Below are 22,595 nucleotides of genomic sequence, written 5' to 3' on the forward strand. Positions count from 1 at the left end.
GTATTTTGCTATTCTTCTGAAATATGGGCATGACTTTACCCCTCTTGATAGGCCTTTTTTTAAAAAGGGGGATGAAAAATGGTAGCCTCCACTGGAACCAGGCAGGCATCCAGATGTTTTTGGTTGGGGTTTTTCTAACAAACATCTTTTCAATAAGTGAAAACAAATGCTAGCTTAATTGATAACATTTTGTTATATACCAATACTGTTATGTTCAAAACAAAACAAAAAAAACACAGTGCTTTGTAAAATACTTTAAACAGTTTAGGTTATTAATAGGTCAGCATAGAAACAGGCTGTGCCTGAGCTGTCCAGTTCTCTCTGGTTAATCACCTTTCTAGAATAGCCACTCTTCTGATCTATTTAATAAGAAATTAGGCTCCTTTTTACCAAGTACATCTCAAAAGATAACTCTACACACCTCAGTTTCAGATAAAACTAACACAGCAAACCCCTCCCTGCAAAATCTGTCTAGAACCTAAGAGCAGAATACAGCACCTCACTTGAAAACTGAAACACTGCAAGTACACAGAAATTTGCTTTGCAACCTAAAGCTTCCCATGTGGAAATTTTGCAGAGGAAGTTTAAGATCTGGGTGTTGATCTTCAAGGCCCCAGTTAACTAAGGCTGATCAGTCTAACAAATTAATTTTTTTCCCTATGGGAAATTCCCACAACTACATTTTTCAGAGGTATGTATGTGCTTGTTTCATTATAGCATAGTTATTCTCTCTAAAAGATTGTTAGTGTTGGCCAGAAATACTGCAACCTAGATCTTCTGAATTTGAATATGTGTTGCAGGACATGAAATACAACTTTGTTGGCCATTTCTTTATCTGACTGCTACTGACTCTTCTGTTTATAACACTGGGATTTTCTTTTAAGCACTGCATTTTTAAAACATTCAGTGAAGGCCTAATTCTTTCTCTACCACTAGAGTCTGAATGCTTCTGTTCACAGACAAGCCTAGTTGGCTACATTAATGCAGTTACTCTTTAATGTTCAAGTTACACCATTCCAGGTTTTGTGGTGAGAACAAAGAATTCTGACAAACTTTCTCAGCCTGAGCGATTAGAGGTCAAAAACAACCCAATTTTTTAGTGCGTAAAAGGCAAATATTTAAGTTCCTTACAGCTGTATGTCAGTTCAGGTTGCATTTAAATCTTAGGATCATGATGCCTGCAAGTTGCTTGTGCAAACCAAGATTTTTAAATCCTTGTACTTCAACTGCATTTTGCAGAATGGAAAGTCCACTTAGTTCTTTTAAATAATTCTACTAATAAATATCAAGAGCTTCCTTCAATGCTCTCTCTTAGAGCTCATTGTTTAACTGCCTATGTCAGTTAGAGAGAAACTACAAGTTTCTCAATGAAAATTAGGATTAAAATATCTTAAATACCATTAAACTAGCTGTAATGTTCATGTTCTACTCCTAATTTTTTTTATATCCTAGAATCACAGAACTATGGGTAGAAAGAGTGCTTTGGAGGTCTCCACCCAAGCTGCTGCTCCAAGTGAGATTGCTGCCAGCAGGCTGTGATCCATGACTTTGAGTCTTGGAAACACCCAAGGAAAAGTGTGGTGGTGCAGAACTGTTTTATTAGATTTTTGTAAGAAGTTTATGTTATGGTTCGTTTCACTGTATCCCCAATTCTGTATCCCTTTTGTGTTGTCTGTATAATAAGGTGTTTTGTGTCAATCATCCCATACCTCACATGACATGTAACATCCCCTCTGCCCCAACCCCCCTCTCTGGGGCAGCTTGTCAATCACTCCCGGGGTCCCTCCCGGATTGTGAAATCTCCGTGAGAGGGCTTCAGGTGATAGGTAGCCTGGGGGAAATCCCTTTGGCTCTGGATTTTAGTGGTCTGAAGCTTGGGGGTGGGCACACCTTGTTACCCCCTGAATCCCCTGATTTGTTGTCTTCTTGTATCCTCCCTGGGACCCTCCCCCGCTTATAAGGGGTGGGAGGGAGGAAGAGGCTCTCTCAGCCGCTGGGTTCTCAGCCTGGAATCTCTCAGCCGCTGGGTTCTCAGCCTGGAAGCTCTCAGCCGCTGGGTTCTCAGCCTGGAAGCTCTCAGCCGCTCGCCTCGGAGCTTGGAGATCTCTGCTAATAAACATCCTTTAACCTGCTAAGCTGAGAGCCAGCCTTTTCTCTTCTGCTGCTGTTGACTGTCACCTTTGGGTCCAGCTGCTAAGCCGAGAAGCCAAAACGAACTGGGAACTTTGTGTCTGTGTTGACCCGAGCTAGCTGGGGGTCAGCTCCCACCCGGAGCGGGGACACAACCGGACACAGAAAAGGATACCACAGCCACTGCAGGCAAGGGGTTCTGCACTACCATACATGAAAAAGATTTTCCTAATTTCTGGTATGAAGTTCTGCTATTTTATTTCACTAGAGAGTACAGTTTTTTAAATTTACAGTCATAATAAAGGTGAGAAATACAGATTTATTTTTTGTACAGATTAATAGCTAAATCAATCTTTAGCTGTATATGGTTGTTTATCACTTTCTCAAATTCCCATCCCTACAATGATTTCAAGCCATGGTACTCATTATTTTATTCTTGAATTTCACAGGATTGTGAAAGATGACAGTGACTGCAAATCCCTTAGTTGTATAAATGCTCTGATCTTCCAGTTTTTTGACAATGGTTTAAAATTTACCCTTTTATATTAATGATGACTCTGTACCCACACCTGGCTGCACTCTATATGTTATAATCCATAACAGACCATGCAGAAGCACAAAACAGATAAACTTTTATCAATCACAAAATCACATAGTGCTACCAGATGTAAGGTGTACCTTTGGAATCAAAGTGATCTATCACAATATAGAACAGAAAAAGATATATTAACATCATCTTTTTGCTGAAATAGCCACACAAACACTTCTTAAATAGTTTCAGACAAGCTGATGGCTCTGAAACAAAAGTCAGTGCCTGCAACTCTCAAACAATTGTTCCCATCCTTGAAAGTTTCATTAAGTATTTGATGTCTTGCTTAGCGTCTTGGTCAATTCATGGCTCAATCTGACAATAAACATCTGTTTAAAATGCAAGCAACGAAGTGTAAAAATGCTATAATGAATGCATAACAGGCATAAAGCCAAAAGTCTTCCATTCTTGCAAGTTTTAAAGGGACACACATCCACAACTCCAGAAGCACACATCATTTAAACTAGAACAAAGCTGATTTTATTTCCAAAGTTGAGTAGAAGTGGGAATCTCTCACTCTAAAGAAAACCACACCACTGAAAGGCCAAAGAGTAAAGATACATGGAACTTCAATGAGGGTGTGGTAGTTATTCACAGTACTTATTGCAGTATTAATCCTAACAAATATTTTAAGTCTATTAGCTATCTTACAAAGGACATTGCCTCATCAGACTGAATTTGAAGAGATGAACTACAAACAGAAGGACTGCAATAATGAGCCATGAATTAATTAAAGAGAATTGAAATCACAAGCTTAGCTAGAGGTAAATGTATGAAAATGTTAACAACATCATTACAATTTTCACACAAGTATCTGAAGTTTTTGGCAAATTTGCAATTACCTGACAGCAGTAACACACCAGGTGATAAAAACTAGAAGGCTTTTTTCCCTTATAAACATAAATGGTAATGAAAAATTTTCACTATCTTTGAGAGAAAATGTAGGTATAAGTGAGGTAATGAAATAGACTCTACTGCTGGAAAACACTTTCAAGCATGGACTTAAGCACCAACAAAATTAATAGTTATCATATCAGTTTTATTCATGCTTGCATTTGCATGGCATGATCTGAGTGGCTAAATTCCTGGCCTGATATTTAGGACACTGCTTATGTTCTTCTATGCCAATCTGAAAAACCAAAACCATTTTCCCTTCAAGGGAAAATAATGTTTTAACAACATTTTGAATTCTTTTTTTTATTATTATTATTTTTGAGGACAAGAATACCCTTAAAATCTACCATGGGTCCAGTGCTGTTATTACTCCTTACACAACTGAGCCTACTCCAACTTGCATGAGTAATTAAACACAAAATGGTCTAAAAGACAAATTTATTTATTAGATCACTGCTGGAAATACTGGGGTTTAGGGTGACTTAAACTCACAGACTGACTTGGGATGCACTTAACAGATACCTTAGCTTCAGAAAAAAGACATCTCTTTAGTATGAGCAGCACAAAGCAGAGACAGAGAGCCATGGGATTTCTTGTTTCTGCATCACTTGTGACACATTGCACCCAGCTATCCCCACACTGGTTTTCATATTGCTCTTTTCTACTGAACAGGAAGGTGAGTCGGACCCTCTCTGTAATAGTACTGGCAGAACACAAAATTCTGTGTAGTAGAAATCTAGTAGAGGCAGAACCCCAAATACATAATAAGAAATGCTGGGTAGTGACAAAAATATTTATTTCATGTATAAATTGAACACAGTTAAGTGATAAAACAACTGGGGTAATATATCTAAGCCGCTTAGTTTCAAAGATGTGCTAGAAAGGTGAAAAGACCCAAGGTTCCTCTGCGCTTAGGCAACAAACACAAACCCTGTGCTTTTTCAAACTCTCATACAGTGACTCGTTTTTACCAGAACACTTTTCCACTCCATTCTTTTAAAGCAACTGTTTAGGGCTCGGGGAGCGTTCACCCTCCTCCACACTTGCGCAAGTGACTGTGTTTCGCTCCCCGGGAGCGCCCCCGCGGCCCCGCTCCTGCCTCTCTCCAGCCCCGCTCCAGGCCCCACTTCTGCCCCGCTCCTGCTCCGCTCCTGCCCCATTCCAGGCCCCACCCCTGCCCCACTCCTGCTCCGCTCCTGCCCCATTCCAGGCCCCACTCCTGCCCCTCTCCTGCCCGCTCCGACCGTGCGAGGCTCAGCACCCGCGTTCGCAGCACCCGCGTTCGCAGCACCCGCGTTCGCAGCACCCGCGTTCGCGGCGCCCTCTGGCGGCGGCGCGGGGGCAGGAGCGGGGCCGGGCCCTGCTGCGGCTGCCGGGCCGTGCTGAGGGGCGCCCTCACAGCCCCTCACGGCCCCTCATGGCTCCTTAAGGCTCCTCACGGTCCCTCACGGCTCCTTAAGGCCCCTCACAGCCCCTCACAGCCCCTCATGGCTCCTTAAGGCCCCTCACAGCCCCTCACGACCTGCGGGGCCACAGGGGTGCCACTCAGGGATGGGCATGGCTGAAGATCAAGCTTGGCCGTGCCAATTTTCATGTTAGGATTTGGCCACCGGTAGAGGTTTCAGCTGCAACTCTTTTTGCAAAATAGCAAGGCATTACTAGACTGTGCTAAAGCAGATCTGTGGGAAACCACTAGTGAGTGGAAGAAACAAAATCAGATACTAATACTTCCTGTCCCAGTGTATATCCCAGTCATCTACTGGATGTTTTTCTAGGAAGAACGTCAGCCCTCACTCACTCCCTCCTTCTTCCTGTCTCCTCAAATCATCAGTATTACAAAACAGGGAATCTGCTTCATTTGAATCAAGTCTTCCACTTTACTGCCTAAGAGCAGTCTGATTTTATTTCAAAGAGAAAAAAAGTACCAATAAAATTGTATTAATATTTCCTTGGGAAACCATGCTTTATTCTTTACAATAGTTACTATTTATTACATCGTCTTTTTTTCTGTTAAGCATTGATTGACAGATGAACAGAAAATTACTGTCTATACTTCTAAATTATATGAATAAACATGACTGAACCTATTGATTCACCTAAGACTCCCATCCTGATGTTTTTGCTGTCAGAAAACTCTGCAGTGAGCCGTCCTCATGACTTGGGACCATGGTCCATGCCTCCAGAAAACATTTAGATATGAAATCACTCAAACTCAAATCCCCCAACAGGAAAAACATTCCTTCAGTTGCTTTGCAGCAGAGAGGTAATACAGGATACATTTAACTCAGAAGCTGACCTTTGGTAGAGGCCAACATTATATATTCAAGAACAATTCTAATAATATTGGGCAAATATAAGGAACAACCCCATAGGACTATAACAACTTCTGGCAACATAAAATCTTGAACCTTCACAGGTCAGAAGTCGCCAGTGGACTATTGTTTCTACAGCCCCAAGAGATCAAAACCTCACAAGGTTCTCCAAGCATTTCCATACTTTCTGGTTTTCCCATTATCCTGTGGCAGTAAGGTCCATGCAGTCTCTTTTTCTTTAACTTACTGCCTTATAATCAAAACAAAACAAAAAAGGCAACTCCTGATATAACGAAAAACACTGAGAAACTGTTCTATTTCACCTAGACACTCAAAATGGTCTGAATGTCCACCACAACAACTTACTCATCAGCCAGCTGTTTTCCAGAAGGAACAGCGTCTTCCTCCTATGTAGTGCCTCCACACATTTAAGTCTTTCCATGTCTCTACTGGTCTGGTTGCCTGCTTGTCTTTTCCAATTCTACTCTTACCTTTCTGAAGTTATACACTGATGTAGCAAGATCTTCCATTTTGTTCTTTGTAGACTTCATGATGAGGGCTCTCATGGAGACAGAATGCTGACTGCAGCAAACCATCAGGTCCTTATTTTGATGGCAACACTAGCTGAAAGTCCAGCATGGTATTTGATAGAGTTTGCATGGTTCCCTACTCTCCAGCATTTTTTCACATCTATTGGCACACTCATTTAAACATTTTATCAGTCACTTTCTCCACTATGAAACCTTTATGTGATTCCCAGCTATTCATTTTTGGCAGCTAAATCTGTATTAGCAGAAATGCTATTACTTGAGTATTTTCTGTTACAGAAAACACTGTATGTCTGTAAGACTCCATCAGCAGCCTTCTTCACTCTGGAGCTTAGCCATTCATTCTTATTTTTTCCTTCTGTCTTTTAATGAATGCATAATGTGTGAGAACAGTGCCTGTAAGACTTCTCGGTGAAGACTCTTGTTAACAGCATTTTGAAAAGGCAAGTATGTTGTATTAACCAGCATTTTCACTGTCTCCTTCAAAGAACTTTCTAATAGATTTGTGAGGCATTGATTCTTCTTTTAAAATGGAAATAAACCACTTCATCTCTTCTTTATTGTATTATTCATTTCTATTTATCCACTAATCTATTCTCTGCTAGAATTTATGCCAAAGAACTTCCTTCTGCTTCAAGGACTTCTTAAATAATTGATGTCATATGTGCCAAATTCCATTCCCCTCTGGTTAGTAACTCAGCAACCTCTTACTTGTGTTAAAGCCTTGACTGAATACCATATGGTCACAATACTTATTGTTTCTCTTATTAATGTATTTTATTGAAGCTGTGGTCCACCTGTAAAGCAAATCCAGCACTATGGATACTAGCATCAGACCAAAAACTTAGCAGCTACGTGAATGCCAGTCCAAGTCTGTTCACAGAATTTTGTCTGGTTGGGTTTGAACTGGCAGTCTCTGTGTCGTATGACATATCATTTATCTTTTATTGTACTGCATAAAATCAGCATGAAGTCCAAGGTATGCATGCTTACTAAATGAACAGAAACGCATTTACCTCCCCACATTTGAACCAGATGAAACTTGTACTGATGGATGTTCTGCTAGTGCGCATTGATGATGATGGAATATCAGCCTCACACTTCATTTAGAGGTTGGTTTCCTTATAAGATATGCCTAAAAGGCTCAAACCTCCATTTTACATGGTTTCAAAAGTTATGACATCAATTCATGGGAGGATGAAAGAACACTCATCAGGACTCACTGCAGATCACTGGAATCTGCTACCACATAGCATTCAAGTATCTCAGCATGCCAGCCCTAGTTTATTCTTCTTCAGGCATGTGCTAAGGTTCACATATGGATTCAGACATTAAGTAAGAGAGAAATAATTTGATCTACTACCACCAATCTGATGTAGTCTTTAAGTTTTACTTGTCCCAAAAAACCCACAACATTTTTACTCCAACAGAATATTCCGGTTTCACTCTTGCAAAACTCATATCTCATCTCCCAGTTACTGTCCTCCACATGAGAATAGATAAGAACTTCTGTGAACATCAGACCATGTTCTGTGTTACCTTAGGGTTCTTTCCATGAAGAAAGCTTAGGGGAAAACATGAGATCAAAGAGACTAAAGATAAGTATAAGGAGTTAATTTGCAAAGGCCAGGACAAGAAAGGAAGTGAGTAGCAGACAGTGCTACAAATCCCCTGTTTTCTAGTCCTCCTTGCCTTGGAGAGCCATGGGAACACACAGTTATTATGAGATCAAATTCTTCTGGATACTTAAGATATCTATCTGTATCTATATCTATATCTATATCTATATCTATATCTATATCTATATCTATATTAATCTACATACAGAATTAAGACAATGTACCCATGAATACAGATCAGCAAAACACTTTAAAGTGAAATCAAAGACTGCAAGGTTTTTGATTAGTAACATACTATCCCTGGATAGTTTTGTTTTGGTTTGGGGCAAAGTGTTTCACTTGGGGATGCAGGGGTTTTTTTTGTTGTTGTGGGGATTTATTTTAAGAAATCTGGTATTTCAGATTTGGTATTTGAACACCTTTTGTCCTGTTCTCTTTACACAGAAAACACTGTGCCACAATAGAATTCCAAGTAGTCATGCCCACCAAATATACATGCAGTCATACTGCTGTTGGAATGAACTACACTTACCAGAATAGAACACATACTTGCAAAGTCCTAAAAGTGCCTCTCTGTATAATACCAAACCCCAAATATCTGAATGATTAGAAATCCAGACCAAAGGCTGTCCTGAGTCACTGTAGTGCCATCCCAGCATTAACACTGTATCGGGGAAAAATATCATGTGCCATACACACATCTGCATATTACCTATGCATGTTATATGCGTCTTAAAAGAGTTCAACGAGAACAAAAAGCAAAAGGGCTTTACACTGTTTCATCTATTTCCTGAAACTTTAGGTATCTCAAATATGATGATGAAAATACTTGTAGTGTAACACACTATGCTTTCTTGCTGTTCCTTGGCACAGTAATAATTTGCCAAATTGCCAAAAGAAGTAAATAAAGGAACAACTAATAGGATTGAATTTATGTGCATTTATGTACATTTATTCTGATTTTGGGGTGCAGGGGGAGAAAAAGAGAGAAATCTATGTCAGAAAAATCATTTAGCAAATAGAACGTGCAAAAAGCCTGCATCATTCAAATGGCTTATGAAGTCACTATAGCCTAGGTGAGAGAAGAAAATACTGATAAATCGGTGATTTACATTAAGTTTTCTCTGTGATCTTATTCATAAATTTTGCTTTGTGCTCTAGTAGGATTAAGAAGAAAAAACAGAATTATAAGCAGTTTCGGAGAAACTGGTTCTGTTGTGTTTCAGCAATTAACAAAGCAGTATCAGGGAATCCTTCGCAACCACATTAATCAATAATATTTTCTGTGACGTTAATAAAATGCACCTACTTTCATAGTCAAACAAACAAAAAAAATCCTGATCCCAGTAAGTGTTACAGTCTCTCAAAAATGCCAACTTTATTGCTACATAGAAAAAGTTCAAATTAGAGAAGAATTTATCCATTAAGACAGAAAAAGTTGTAACTGCAATTACATCCCAAGATTAGGAATGTACTTGCCACATACATACTTTTAAAGAAACACAGAACAGACAATCTAGAGACTTAATAAGCGCAGTAACTCATTTCCAGCCTTGGTAAGCCTGATTGTCACCAACTGAAGAATGTATTGTAAGTTTTCATACTGAGAGAATTTACTGCATCTTCCTTACCAGGTTGAACAAATGTTCTGATTTAAAAAACAGTTGATTGCAACATGGAATGTACACAGCAAAATAAATTATCAAAAGGGACACAATCCTTAGACGTCACAGAAACACATTGGGGGAGCATGCCAATAGTAAGCTCTGTAATTTTGGGGTTGGAATTGTGGAACCAAATAAAATATAAACTTACTTTTTTTCTGATCCATTTTTTGTGACACGGATAGCTGGGTAGGACTTACTAATGGCAGAGTCATCATTCTCTCTGTGTTGTCGAAAGAAGCATCTGTAGACCACAACGTCACCTCCTCTGCAGTGGCAAACAGCTGGGTGTTGTCTTCAGAGCCCTCTGCCAAAGCAGCATCAGAGGCAGGCTGATGACTGAGCACTGTGGCTTGAGTTGGGGTACCAAAGGAATTTTCCTGGAAAGACTCTCTAAATATATTTGAGTTCTTGTTCATTTGGCCAATGTGGGATAAAGGTGCAGTGGTCCAGGAAGAGGACTGTGTGCTGAGATCCACTGTGGGACCAGTCTTGGAACTATTTTCAACCATATTTGGCAAAAGATCATGAGACATTTCAAAGTCACCATTAACTGTGAGGCCCTCACTTCCATTTGAAGAAAAGCACGTTTTTTCTAAAACTCCTGCAATAAAGGGAAAAAAAATGCCAGAATTACCATCACCTGGAAGTGCTACCAAATAGTTTTGGAAAGTTAATAATAAAAGTTAATAATAACTTAATTAATAATAACTCAATTAATGATAAGTTAATAATAAGATTTTTTAAGTATTTTAATTTCAAAATTAGAATTAAAGACAACTAAATTTAAGAAGTCTATCTAGCAACAAAATAATAGTAGTATGGTTGCTGTAGGATAAATAGAAAAACAAATGCTTCCATGAGCTTAAAATATTTTAATTGCATTTATAGTATGTCACTGAATACTTACATGTTTAAAACTACGGAGTGCAATTTCAAGGAGGTCCAACATGCATTCATTCTATCACTGTGTTAACAAGATGGACAATGTTTTTTTTTTCTCCCTTTAAATTACATCATCTCTTGTTTTCATAGTACCACCATCTTCAGAAATCCAGTTCTGAAGCTTTAAGGGAACCAATACATTTTTAATATATTCCATATTCACTAATTTGTGGAATGGAGAGAGGTACTGTTTGCTCCACATAAGATTATATAATTTAACCACCACTGCTAAATATGGGCCCCTTAGTTCTTTGTCATTATTCTCTGATACTGGATTTTAAATATGCAGTTATTGTGACTAAAATTTTAGTCACTTGCTGGCTTTATTTTTGATCATTTATTATATTATAGACAAAACCAGACTTTGCTTAGTTGTATGTGTTGAATAGTTGCAAGTAATTATAATTCACAAATCAAAACAGCTGCATAATAGTAAGTAGATGTATCCCACAAGCACTGGGAATTTAAACTATACAGTAAGAGATTTGATCTTTAACCTATTAATCCAAATAATAAAGAAGGCATCTTAAACATGTTTAGAACATATAACTTATTTATCTATAATAAAAATGACAAACACTATTTCAAATCCTTTAGCCAAATGTATTAGAATCATATTTAATGCTAGAAGAGAAACACCACTCTGCATTACAATATAAAATATTTTCGGTAAATAGCAAAAGCAATTTTTGCCACGGGCAGGTCATGTAAAAGAGCTTAACAATCATAATAAAGACAGCTCATCTAGACTTGATTATTAAAAAAAATGTAAAAGGAACCCTCAAAACTGAAAGTCTCCCAAATGATTCTAAGTACCTTGGCAGCAACTGATAATTTTAATAACTTTTCTTCATATTCATTTGATTCTTTATTATCTGCTTGGTACAGATGAACCCCAAATAGCAGGGAGGTTGGAATTAGATGATCTTTCTATGATTCTATGACACCTAAATCCATAAAACACCCACCACCATCTCTCCCAGACTTAATTTTCATTTTGGTTATTGCATTTACCAAAATGGCTGGTTGCACCATCATCTCTCAGTTAGGCCTTGTTCACTCTCCACTACCCAGGTTCTCTAGACAAACCCACCCCTCTGCCAACTCCAGGCACTACGCAGAGCCCAGGAGGGTATCCTGAGCCCATTTCCATTACTGAATTCCTCTTCCCACTTCTCCGTACTCTGCTGCTAGAATAAATCAGTTAACTGGTCTGAAATTCAACGACTGGGCAGGCAGAAATGTTTAGTAATCACAGCTACAAGTAAATAAAAATGCCAGGAGAATCCAACTGAAGTGACTTTGTATTGGAAAAGTTTATAGGTAAGGGAGAAAAGAGAAATGGAATAGCTGAGAAGGGACAATGTCAGCATTTTCGGTTTTAGTGAGTAACCTTGAACTATGGCAAATGCAAACAGCAAGAAAAACTGGTTAAATTTCTGAAATATAATACACTGCAATGAAACAATTACCATTTGAGATTTACCATATTATCCAGGCTGGATTGTTTTGGCTCCAGTGTCACTAACTGCGAATAAATCTTTGTGTCTAACTTCTACTGCACAAACCCAAGGGAACTTTTTATACATAAATGTTAAGGTTTCTGGCTTTCCACTAGCACATGTTCATATATCATTGGGGTTTGGAGGAATTTACTGTGTGTATTTTACAGAAGCAACTAAAAATCTCCCACCTGCAAATTATTTAAGCGGGTTTTTTGGGGGGTTGGGGGTTTTTTGTTTGGTTTGGGGTGGTTTTTTTGGTTTTTTGGGATTTGGGGGGGTTTTGTTTGTTTGTTTGTTTTTGGGTTGGGGGGTTGTTTTTTGTTGTTTGTTTGTTTGGGGTTTTTTTGAGTCCTATGGTCAAATGGGAAGTGCGTTTGCACAAATAGGGACTAGTATTACTATGATTTGCTAAAGTCTAAGGAAGAGTGAGTGGTTGTGTTCAGAAACTGTGTTCATTTAAATGTGGCTTTATTTGGATGCCAGATGTGTTCAAACAAAGTGCTGAATTCAGAAGCCTACTTTGTTTCAAGTTTCAAACTTAACTACTTTTCCTTTTTTTTTTTTTTTTTTTTCATTTTCAAGAAGTTAAAATAAGCTTTTTTAAACTCCTTTGGGAAAGTGCATAGTATTTTTCCATAATTCAAGAATAGCTTAAGGTATTTTTTCACATTCTCTCTCCTCCTCCCTAGACTCCTCTTCTCTTCCACTCAGCATAAAAATAGAAAAAGGCTGTAAAACATTGGTCCCAAAAAGCTATTAATACTGACTTAAAGTTAAAAAGATTAGCTATTTATATATCACTCAGCAGAATAGGAGACAATGCATTACAAGACAGGTAAACTGTTGAAAGATGTTTGAAAATCCCCTTTGGGGTGATACAGTGGTCAAATAAATACTACGAAGCAAAATATTGAGGCTATCCACTGGATTCTATCATCTTCTCCCTCAGACTTATTTCATTCTTTTTCTGGAACAACAAATAATAACTATTTCTATCACTGCCACAAGGCCATTTACTTCTTTCACTTAGATCTCCAAATGCTTGTTTGTTTCTTCAACCCATCTTACCAACAACAGCATTTTTTGTTCTATTTTTACAGTTTCCTAGTGATAACAACTCCTCTTAACAGGGGGACCACACAGTGAACGTCTTTGACACAAAAGGACTTTCTAATTCCTATCATCTCCACTGACAACGAGGAGTATTAAAGTTCTTTTTAACATTTTTTCCCTCCAAAATAACATCAGCCTGGCTCAGGTACATATGCCCTTCAGGGAGGCAGGCACGGGTCTCTGGCATTACCCATTTCCTAGCTCTAGATGACAACTTTGTTTCCACTCTCTAAGAGTTTTAGGTCACCTGAGTCACCTCTTTCTTCTCCCACATTTTCCTCCTATCTTCTCCTTTTGCCAATGCACCACAGAGAATTTAGGCACTTTATTCCAGGCTCCAAAATCCACTCTTTCTGCTGGGTTTCCCACTTGCTTTAATTTTCATCTTTCCCCCAACCTTTCCTCTAAAATCACTATTGTATATACTAAATCTTAAATTACGCTTACTGGATATGTTTTTATAGCATCTATATTTAAATTTCAAAATCAGTTCTTTCTTAATCTCTTCAGTTAAGAGAAATTAATTACTCTTTATCAATGTTTGCTAACAGACATGCAGCACATACAAAACATGCATTTTATTTATGTATACAGGCACACAATATCCAACTATTCTTCAGGCTTGAGTTCATACAGAGCTGTAAATGGTAAATCATAAGCAAGTTAGTTAATTAGCTGAGAAATAAATGTAACCGTTTTCGATTTGTGTCTCCACCTACAGCTGGGCATGTCCAGATGACAGAAACACACAGTATGCTGGCCTTCATTGTGCTTGGTCCAAAATAGAAGTACTGGGACCAGACTAACACATTGCAAAACAATGCTTTCCAGCAGTTTTAATGATAATTTCCAGTTGCTGTTCACTTTGGAGAATTTATGTTTTGTTTAAATATGGACAGGTTTTAAAAATTTGATAGTTTACTTTAAATAGTCACACTGTTCAAGCTAGTAAATTGAAAATCTGGCAGTTTAAACTGTGGAAGATTTCTACCTGTTCAGAGCAGGAAACCAAGACCAAGTCTGTTTAAAAGCTAATGAAACAGAGCAAAGCAGCCTAACAAAGTATGGGTAACGGATGAGACAGTGGCAAAGGAAATAAAGCACTGCTTAACTACTACAACTGGCCAGCACTTACAAACTGAGATTCCTCCAGCAGGGTCTGTACCCATGATAGCACTCTGAAGAAATGGACACATTACTGACACTATGAAGGTCCCATAGTATACCACACAACTGCATATCAGTTAAGCTGGAGTAATAGAGTCTTTCTTTTCTTTTCTTTTTCCTTTTATTTCTTTCCTTCCTTCATTCCTTCTTTCCTTCCATTAAATAATTTTTATTAGCCAGTCAGTACTATCAATATATTTCTTAAACTGTAAGACCTCATACCAATATTAGAATTCAGTTATTATCAACCTGAAATGAATATGAAGTACTATTTTGGATATAATGTATTCTTAGTTACTATAACAGACTATATTCTATTACACACACTTTAAAAGTCCACAGCATTGGTTCATCTAATTCTGGTCATCAAATATATTTGCTTCCAGGCTATCAATGCATAGAAAATGAAAGCTGCTGAGAAAAAGAATAAATTATAAAATGTTAATTCAAAAGCTGTTTCTGAAGGGACCTTTGCCAGTTTGACTTGGGTTATAACACCAAGCCTTATTCTTTACCCTACAGTAACTACATTGACTTAAGAGGAGATAGTCACGATTTTTGCTATGTGTGTAGGATCAGAACAGGCTCCCTCTCCCAGAGGATTTAATCCATTTTAATGACAGGTCAATATATGCCTGAGGAAGAGATTGAGTAGAGCTGATGTAAATACACCTGCTTTTTATATCTGTTTTCTCATGAAGAACTAAAATCTAGAGCAGAGGATATGAAAGATACAATTGGAATGTTAAACATAAGGAAAGCAAATTTAACAGCCTCATATTTCCTAATTGCAAGACTTCCTTGATCTTAATCAATTCAGACTGTTCTTAGTTCAGAGATACAACCCAAGACTTACCTGTCAATCATAACATTCACTAGCTTTGGGAGTTTTTTAAACTTCCTTAACTTAAACTGAATTAAAAGAACAGGCCTACAACATCGTGTTGCATATCCTTTACAGACTGAATTGAGAAAACAGATTTAAATTGTCCTGACTTTGACAGTGCTTTTGAGGCATGTTTAGTTTCTTCTTATGCTTGCTAACTATTTGACTGTTTGATGGGTATTGAAATGAGAGTTTTTAAAACAGGAAAACAGATTTGTATCTGTATATCTGGATAGTGGATACATTACCCCACTTATTTCAGATGTGCTTCTGAAGTACCTAAGGAAGCTCAATTAGAAAATATTCTCACTAACAGAAGAAAAAGGGAAAAAACCAAAACCACTTAGCACTGAAAGCTATTTTTTTTTAAACTTTTTTTCCTGAAAAAATAATGTTTCAACCTAGTATTACGGTCTTCTTCATTTTGTACTTGAAGCAATTTAATGATATGTCAGCTTCTCTAAAAATAACAAAGGGAAGACTTTTTAAAAAATTTATGGTAATAAATTAGCATTTTTCAATAATGAAAAACATACACACAAAATTACTTAACAGACTAAGCCATTATGAAATCTTATATACCTTGAGCTAGTTTCAACAAAATATATTTGGGGTCCTGCATTGATACATATTTTGTATATAGAAAAAATTCACATAATTTTCCTTAGTTAAACAGCAAATTTTTAAAAAAATTTTTTTTGCTGTTCAGAAAGATTTGTGGCTATTTATAAATTAAATTTCACCTGAAAATAAGAATCAGGTTTACATATGAATCTATGACATAAATGGATAAATATTCCATTCCACTGACAGTGACCTAAAATGATAACAAAGTATCTTTTGTACTTGTAAAATGGCTGCTGAAAACTATCTACCTGTTCAAGACGTGTTCCTCAAAAATTTACCTTAAGAAAAATCAGAAAAAGTTTCCTCATCAGTACTTTAAATATGTTTTAAGGATACAAATCTAAATAGCAGATTTATTTCTCTGCAAAAACTAGGTAGTCACTAGGTAGATTAGTTTTTTAGGTAGATGTGCTAAGATATATGTCTAGTGTTCGCAGTTATATTAGCACTTGAGAATGTGGTCTTAGTTTCGGTCTCTTTAATTTAAAAAGTGTCTCCTTAATTAAAAAAGCACTCACCTACAAAGGTAAGCAGGATCACCAGCAAAAGGATAAGGGCACAGATGCATGGAATCAATATCAGGAGCAAAAGTCGAAGGAACTTGGCAGAAGCCAGTTTCTGAGAGCAACCATCCCCCATATTATTCTCATCGGTTCCTAAGACCTGAAAAACAAAAATGCAGTTTTATAATGCTGGTGACTATCAGTAACTCCTTGTTTTCAATAGCAGTCCTCTCTCCCTATTACATAGCTACATGATTTAAATATATGCTGTAAATGGCTAATAGATTCTTAATAACAAGTTGTATGTAAATTTTCTTTCTGGTGGACAGTCTAGTGCAATCCATATAATTTACTAAACTTAACTCAATATCCACAGACTTATAGTTTCATTGAAATTTCTAAACATTTCTGATTAACTGGATGTTGTATAGGTATTTCATTTAGAAAAATATGTAAAAGCATAATAAACTTAAGGAATAAGGCTAAATACAGATTATTTTATAATTAAAAAATAATCCATTGTTAATTATTCAAGAGCTTCATGTTCTTGTTTCTTTTATTAAAGAATCAAGATACTATTATAACCTTTGTTTTAAGTGACAATAGAAGACATTATGCACAGCAATTATGTCTAATTTTTTTAAGTACTTAAAAAAAATTATAACTTAACACAGTATTCTGTGGAGTTTGCAAATCACATTTTCTGTTCTATGAGTGGAATACAAAAGAACAGAGAAAAACAATATTCTGAATTCAATTGAAATGCACAAAGTACAAAAATTCAAACCCTTGCAAAAGCCTAAACATGCATTTTAATTTTTTTAAACCTAACTCCATTAATACTATGATCTCATATACTGGAGAAATGTCATACTTTTTAAACAGAAACAAAAACAAAAATTCCAAATTAATATTTAATAGCAAGATTGAAACTGTTACAAAGTCAATGTCCCTTCATTTGAAATTGACCAAAAAAGAAAATCTTCCCTGTGATAATGTGAAACTAACTGATAGGTTTACTCATTCCAGACAGTGTCTTCCCAAAGGATGACTAATAGTTATCCTCTTTGTCAGGAAGATCAATTACATCAAAGTTGGTTGTGTCAGGACACAGGAGTAAAGGCATCCATTACCCTGACAGCCTCTCCCCAAAGAACCTCAAGAGACCGAAGTCTACAACATAAATAATATTAGTCTTGTAAATGTCAGTCTCTGTGTGTTATCCCTTTGGCTGGCTCTGCTGAACGTGCCTTTCTGTAAAGAGCAGGTAATTAGACTGACTGGCACAAACCGAAGTTGAATTATTTCTTAAGGAATTGCTGCAAAGAGACTGGATTTATACCACCCCCCAACCTCACTGACCATTTACTGCCTTGAAGGAGAAGATCAAAGGCATAAGTAGGATTTGCAGAATAGTTTTCCATCATTCTGCAATGTCTCTTGTCCCAGCATTGCACAAAGACTATTTGGAAGGAAATTTTCCTTGCTGATAATAGAATTATCAACTATTCCTGAAACCCCTGGTTACTAGACACTGCAGACTTTCAACAGACAGCAGAAGCTAAGAAAATGCATTTGTGAAGTTGAATGTATCTTTTCTGACACTGTTAAGAATCACATCACCTGACCACTTCAAGACTCATCTAGTGCAGTGTCTGCCCCATTTGACTTCTTTTCCTACTTCCACTGTTCAAAGTGAAAACATTAACACTGAAAATGCATATGGTACCGGTATGGTGTGAGCTCCTAGTAGTATCTCACTTCCTCCTATTCCAGTGATTCAGTCTCAATGCAATCCTAGTACTAGATTTATCTAGCAAGCAGAATGGTAAACATAAAGATGTTGGATTTATCTGAAAATCTGAAACAGCCAGCTCAGAATGAGAATAGAGTGTCTGTTGAAACAGTCTGAGTGAGATGAAAAGGTCTGTAATCTGATCCCCATTTCCCACAACACGAGAAATAGAAATAATATTGGAGAGAGTTGCTTGTCAGAATTGGTTTTTTCTTAATCAGCAGCTTATTCAGAAGTTGTAAATGTTTCAGACCAAGATTTCAGGATATCTCAGCTTAATTACGGCCCTTGTCCACAAGTGACATCCAAAGCATTCAGTCACAGATAAAGTTAAGGAATTAGGTGAATATTAGGAACGTCAATCCATGTGACCATTTAGACAGTATCTGCTTGACTTTCTGCAGTCCACACTTGTCTACCTTTTCATATTGAAGTCTTCAGTGTCTGCCTGACATTTTGCTTCTGGTAATGCAGGAATCCAGCAGCTTTAGCTTCCGTTCTCAGAGCAGGCTTCCCTGAATTCCACAACCCGGGTTTGCACAGCCTGTATTGGGCTCCCTTGTGAGTTCTGAGCACAGGTAACAGAGGAATAACACAACTCTGCTATGAACACAGATCTTCCAAAACACTGCTAAAATTATTTCTGAAAGCACAGACAATGGTGCAGTAGATGCAGTGATCCCACAGGGAATGGAGCAATTGAGTTCAATACCCTTTTTCACCTGATGTAGTTAAAAAATTAGATCTACAACTCAGCAGACTATCACAACCACATGAACACAGACTCCTCTTGAATCAGAGCATGCCAAGCCTTGAAATAATGATGTTCTGTATAAAATAACTTTTTTTTATGTTCTTCTGGGCCAGACAACAAGGAGCAGGACCATCACTACACAGCCCAGTGATCAAGACACTCAGGAGCTGATTCTTGGTTTCTTCAAGATAAACAAATTTTAGATCCAGCTCATTGTCCTAAAGAAATTACTCCCAACCAAGATGCACTTCTTGCAAGTCCCAAGCAGAAATGTCCAACTCCACCCACTGTAATACAAAGGAAATTCTGACCCATGACTCCACATAGGTTGTCTTAGGAGTAAAAACTTGGCAAGCAAGAACAAAATTTTGTTCTTAAATATTGGAACAAACATTCAGAAATAGTATCCATCATCACTTTTTTACTCTTTTTGTAAGGAGGGGGTGACATCCAATATTCTGGAGATACAAGAGATCTTAATAATCTCAAGCACAAGAGCAGTTACCACCACTGCTGTGCATATGCCTTAGAGTTAAACTAGTAGAAACATTAAATTTGTGCCAATTAAAACAGCGAGCTTCTGGTGATCCTCTGTTTCTATGAGAAATGTTTTCTAAAGTCTATTGGTATTGTGAATACTACTTACTTTATGTAAATGTTCAATACTAAATGACAACATCAAACATTTTCGTTCTTGTCCACTCCTGAAAACAATAAACCTCAATCTTTGTATTGACATCTTACTGCCACGGATTTTAAAATGGGCTGTTGTATCCAAATTTGCTTTCAGTGACTGCTCAAGAAAAGAATGCTGTATTGTTAGATATGCTTCTCTAAGCACCATAAATTGCTTGTTCTGTAGAACAGCAAAGTAAATATTTATAGGCAACTAAACAGCATGTTGTGTTTTTCCCCCTCTACAGGAAAAGACCTTGGGAAAAACAATACACCTGTTTATATCATCATCAGTGACAATGCAAGCATAAACTTAATTTTTCCAGTTTCCCAGTTTTACCAGCTTTCATCACTTGAACATCTACATTAGTTTTTTTCAGTCAGTTTCTCTGATGAATATGAACTAAAGCTAGAGATAGTGACACTGGTTCCTATATCAACAATGAGAATTTAATGAAGTGTCCTATAGATAAACATGAATGCATTACACCTACTGTTTGTAGGTTCCGTAATAGTATCTCTTTTCCTCTTGCCACCAAACATTGCAATACAGAAAGAATACATGCACCAGCCTGAAGTGCTCTAGTATGACAACGCTCATCTGCGTAAACTTCAGATTTGCTCTGTTCTCTCAGTTCTAATAAATAATGGAATAGAAGAACAAATAATAGACTAAAGACATAAATAATGGAATCTTCAGATTAAAAATGGCCCTGTGGAAGGAAACAGGGGTGCCAAATGCTTATTCCTTGGCTCACTTCAAGATTCTAGGTTAGCAGCTGAGAGAAGAAACTAGTCTCCCTCAACTCTCCATGTAATTAATGGTTTCTCTGACTCATTCTCTAAGTCTGTAAGACTGAGGTACCTGGTAGATACATATTTATCTCCCTTTCCAAGAGAGGGACAAGAAGACTTAAAAGCAGAATCCTTGCAGGCCCACTGAAAGAAATCAAGTTTAAATGCTAAAGATTTCAGCATAAAATAGATTTAGCCAAAAATCTGTAACACTGAACTAAAGCGTATCCTCAACCTTTGAAGAACACTAGTTCAAGTTATCTTCCTACCACTGTTGTTAGAAAACTCAATCTAAGAAATACTTTACTGAATTAAATAGCATGTGTACTATAGTTAGGAAATATCAGTGTTTGTTTTTTTTAAGGCAAGAAGTAATTTGCTTTTAATGCAAACAGGTTTTGTATTTAACAAGAATATAGACAGAAGAGAGGATGCCTAAAAAATCAGATAATTTCTTCTGACAGCTAAGAAGTTTTGTCCTTAACAATTACGTTAACCACTGCTTATCTGAGTCGCATTCTTTCAGGAAAAACTGCAATAAAGGAAACTGTTGCACTGTGTGGCAACAGTGACCATGTCCATGGAGGTTACAACCACTGGCAGGGAAACAGGCGAGACAAGTCTTTGTTAAAAGCACGAGAATCCATTTATTCCCCCCTACCCCGGACCAGGAAGGGGTGAGAGCAAAGAGGGGTGAAGACAAAGAGAGTGAGCAGGGGCAGGCTCATGGGTTTTATCAGGTATTCTAGGGGAGGAATCTCAGGTTTAGGTCAAAAGGGGGGAGATCAGATTTCAGCCTCCTCAAAACAGGACTCCACAGGAAACAGACTAAAAAGAAATTCTGAGCTAATTTCAGTGCATATTTTTAGAAAATTTTAGGTTTATCTAGGACTGCTGGATCAGACTGCTTAGTTTCTTTTCTGGAACCAGAGAGATAGGAAAAAAGTGAGATGGAAAAGAGTGTGTCCCATCTGACTACAAAAAGATTAAACATTCATTGGACCAAAATTCACAGCTTATTTTCTGCAAGATGTGGAAAGAATCTGATCTCATGGCTGTCATTTCAATAACATGCCTGTCATATTAAAGCAGAGAAATGACAGATTGCATTAAGATTTATGGGTGAAAAGCCTATGGCAGCATGCAATTTTCCTTTTAGATACTAAAAGTATCTAAGTTACTAGTCTGTGAAATAGCCTGAATCATGGTATAAGCACTCGACAAAAATATCTCCTGCTGTTGTCACCACAGAACTAACAGATGTTCTCCCAATAAAGAAGTATCATTAGAGCTAATTGCCTACTGTCAGTATCTTCTGTGCATGATGGGTCTCTACACAGAAATGTAGAAGTCACCTCTTAGATCAGAAGCATCAGTGTATCTTGAGCAAGCCATACACCAAAGCAGTGTTTGCATTTAGTGTTTGCAATGGGAAAAAGTGGAAGAAAGTACTACCATGAAATGCAGAAAGAACATCAGGGGGCAGTAAACGGGTGGCCTCATAATGCCATTGTCCTCAGAAGTCCTCATAATGCCATTGAGGAATCTGCTATCCAGCCAAGCAATAAATATGTAAGAGTACAAAAGCTATCTGCAGCTCCTTCCATATCCTTCGTATTGTTCCTCTTCTAATGTTGAAGCAGTGCTCAGTTGTCAGCTCTTGTGATTTCATCTGCTCTTATGATGCTGGTCTTAAATATCTAGATACTGACTGGACTGACATGACCATATGTGCTGGCTTGAAAGAAAAACCAGCAAGAAACTCCAAGCAGAAAAATAATTTAATAGGAGAAGAAAAAAAAAAAAAAACCAAACAAACAAACAAAAAAACCAAACAAACAAACAAACAAACAAACAAACAAACAAACAACAAAAAAAAAAAAAACGACAACCCACCACCAATAGTACAAAAGATCACTGACAGAGTCAGAATACAACCTGATACCCTGTGGTGGTGGCAGCAGTATACATGAAGTGGTCTTGTTGAAGAAGTGATCCCGTAGAAAGGTCTGCTTGCTCTTGTCCAATGGGAATCATGGGTAAGGCTACCTGTGCTGTCCCAAATCCCAGATTA

The 22,595-nt window shown here is 37.5% G+C and overlaps 1 protein-coding gene across 1 annotated transcript in view; it reads right to left on the reverse strand.

Moving 5' to 3' along the window:
* CORIN (corin, serine peptidase) overlaps positions 1–22,595 on the reverse strand; it is a 128,946-nt gene that overhangs the window by 93,948 nt on the left and 12,403 nt on the right. Inside the window, exons 2-3 of the mRNA XM_040063914.1 lie at positions 16,518–16,662; positions 9,908–10,360 (exon numbers count right to left, since the gene is read on the reverse strand). Coding sequence (XP_039919848.1) covers positions 9,908–10,360; positions 16,518–16,662 — 598 coding nt within the window. The remainder of the gene's footprint in view (positions 1–9,907; positions 10,361–16,517; positions 16,663–22,595) is intronic.

The sequence above is a fragment of the Hirundo rustica genome, chromosome 5, assembly GCF_015227805.2.
Source record: "Hirundo rustica isolate bHirRus1 chromosome 5, bHirRus1.pri.v3, whole genome shotgun sequence".
NCBI classification, from domain to species: domain Eukaryota; kingdom Metazoa; phylum Chordata; class Aves; order Passeriformes; family Hirundinidae; genus Hirundo; species Hirundo rustica.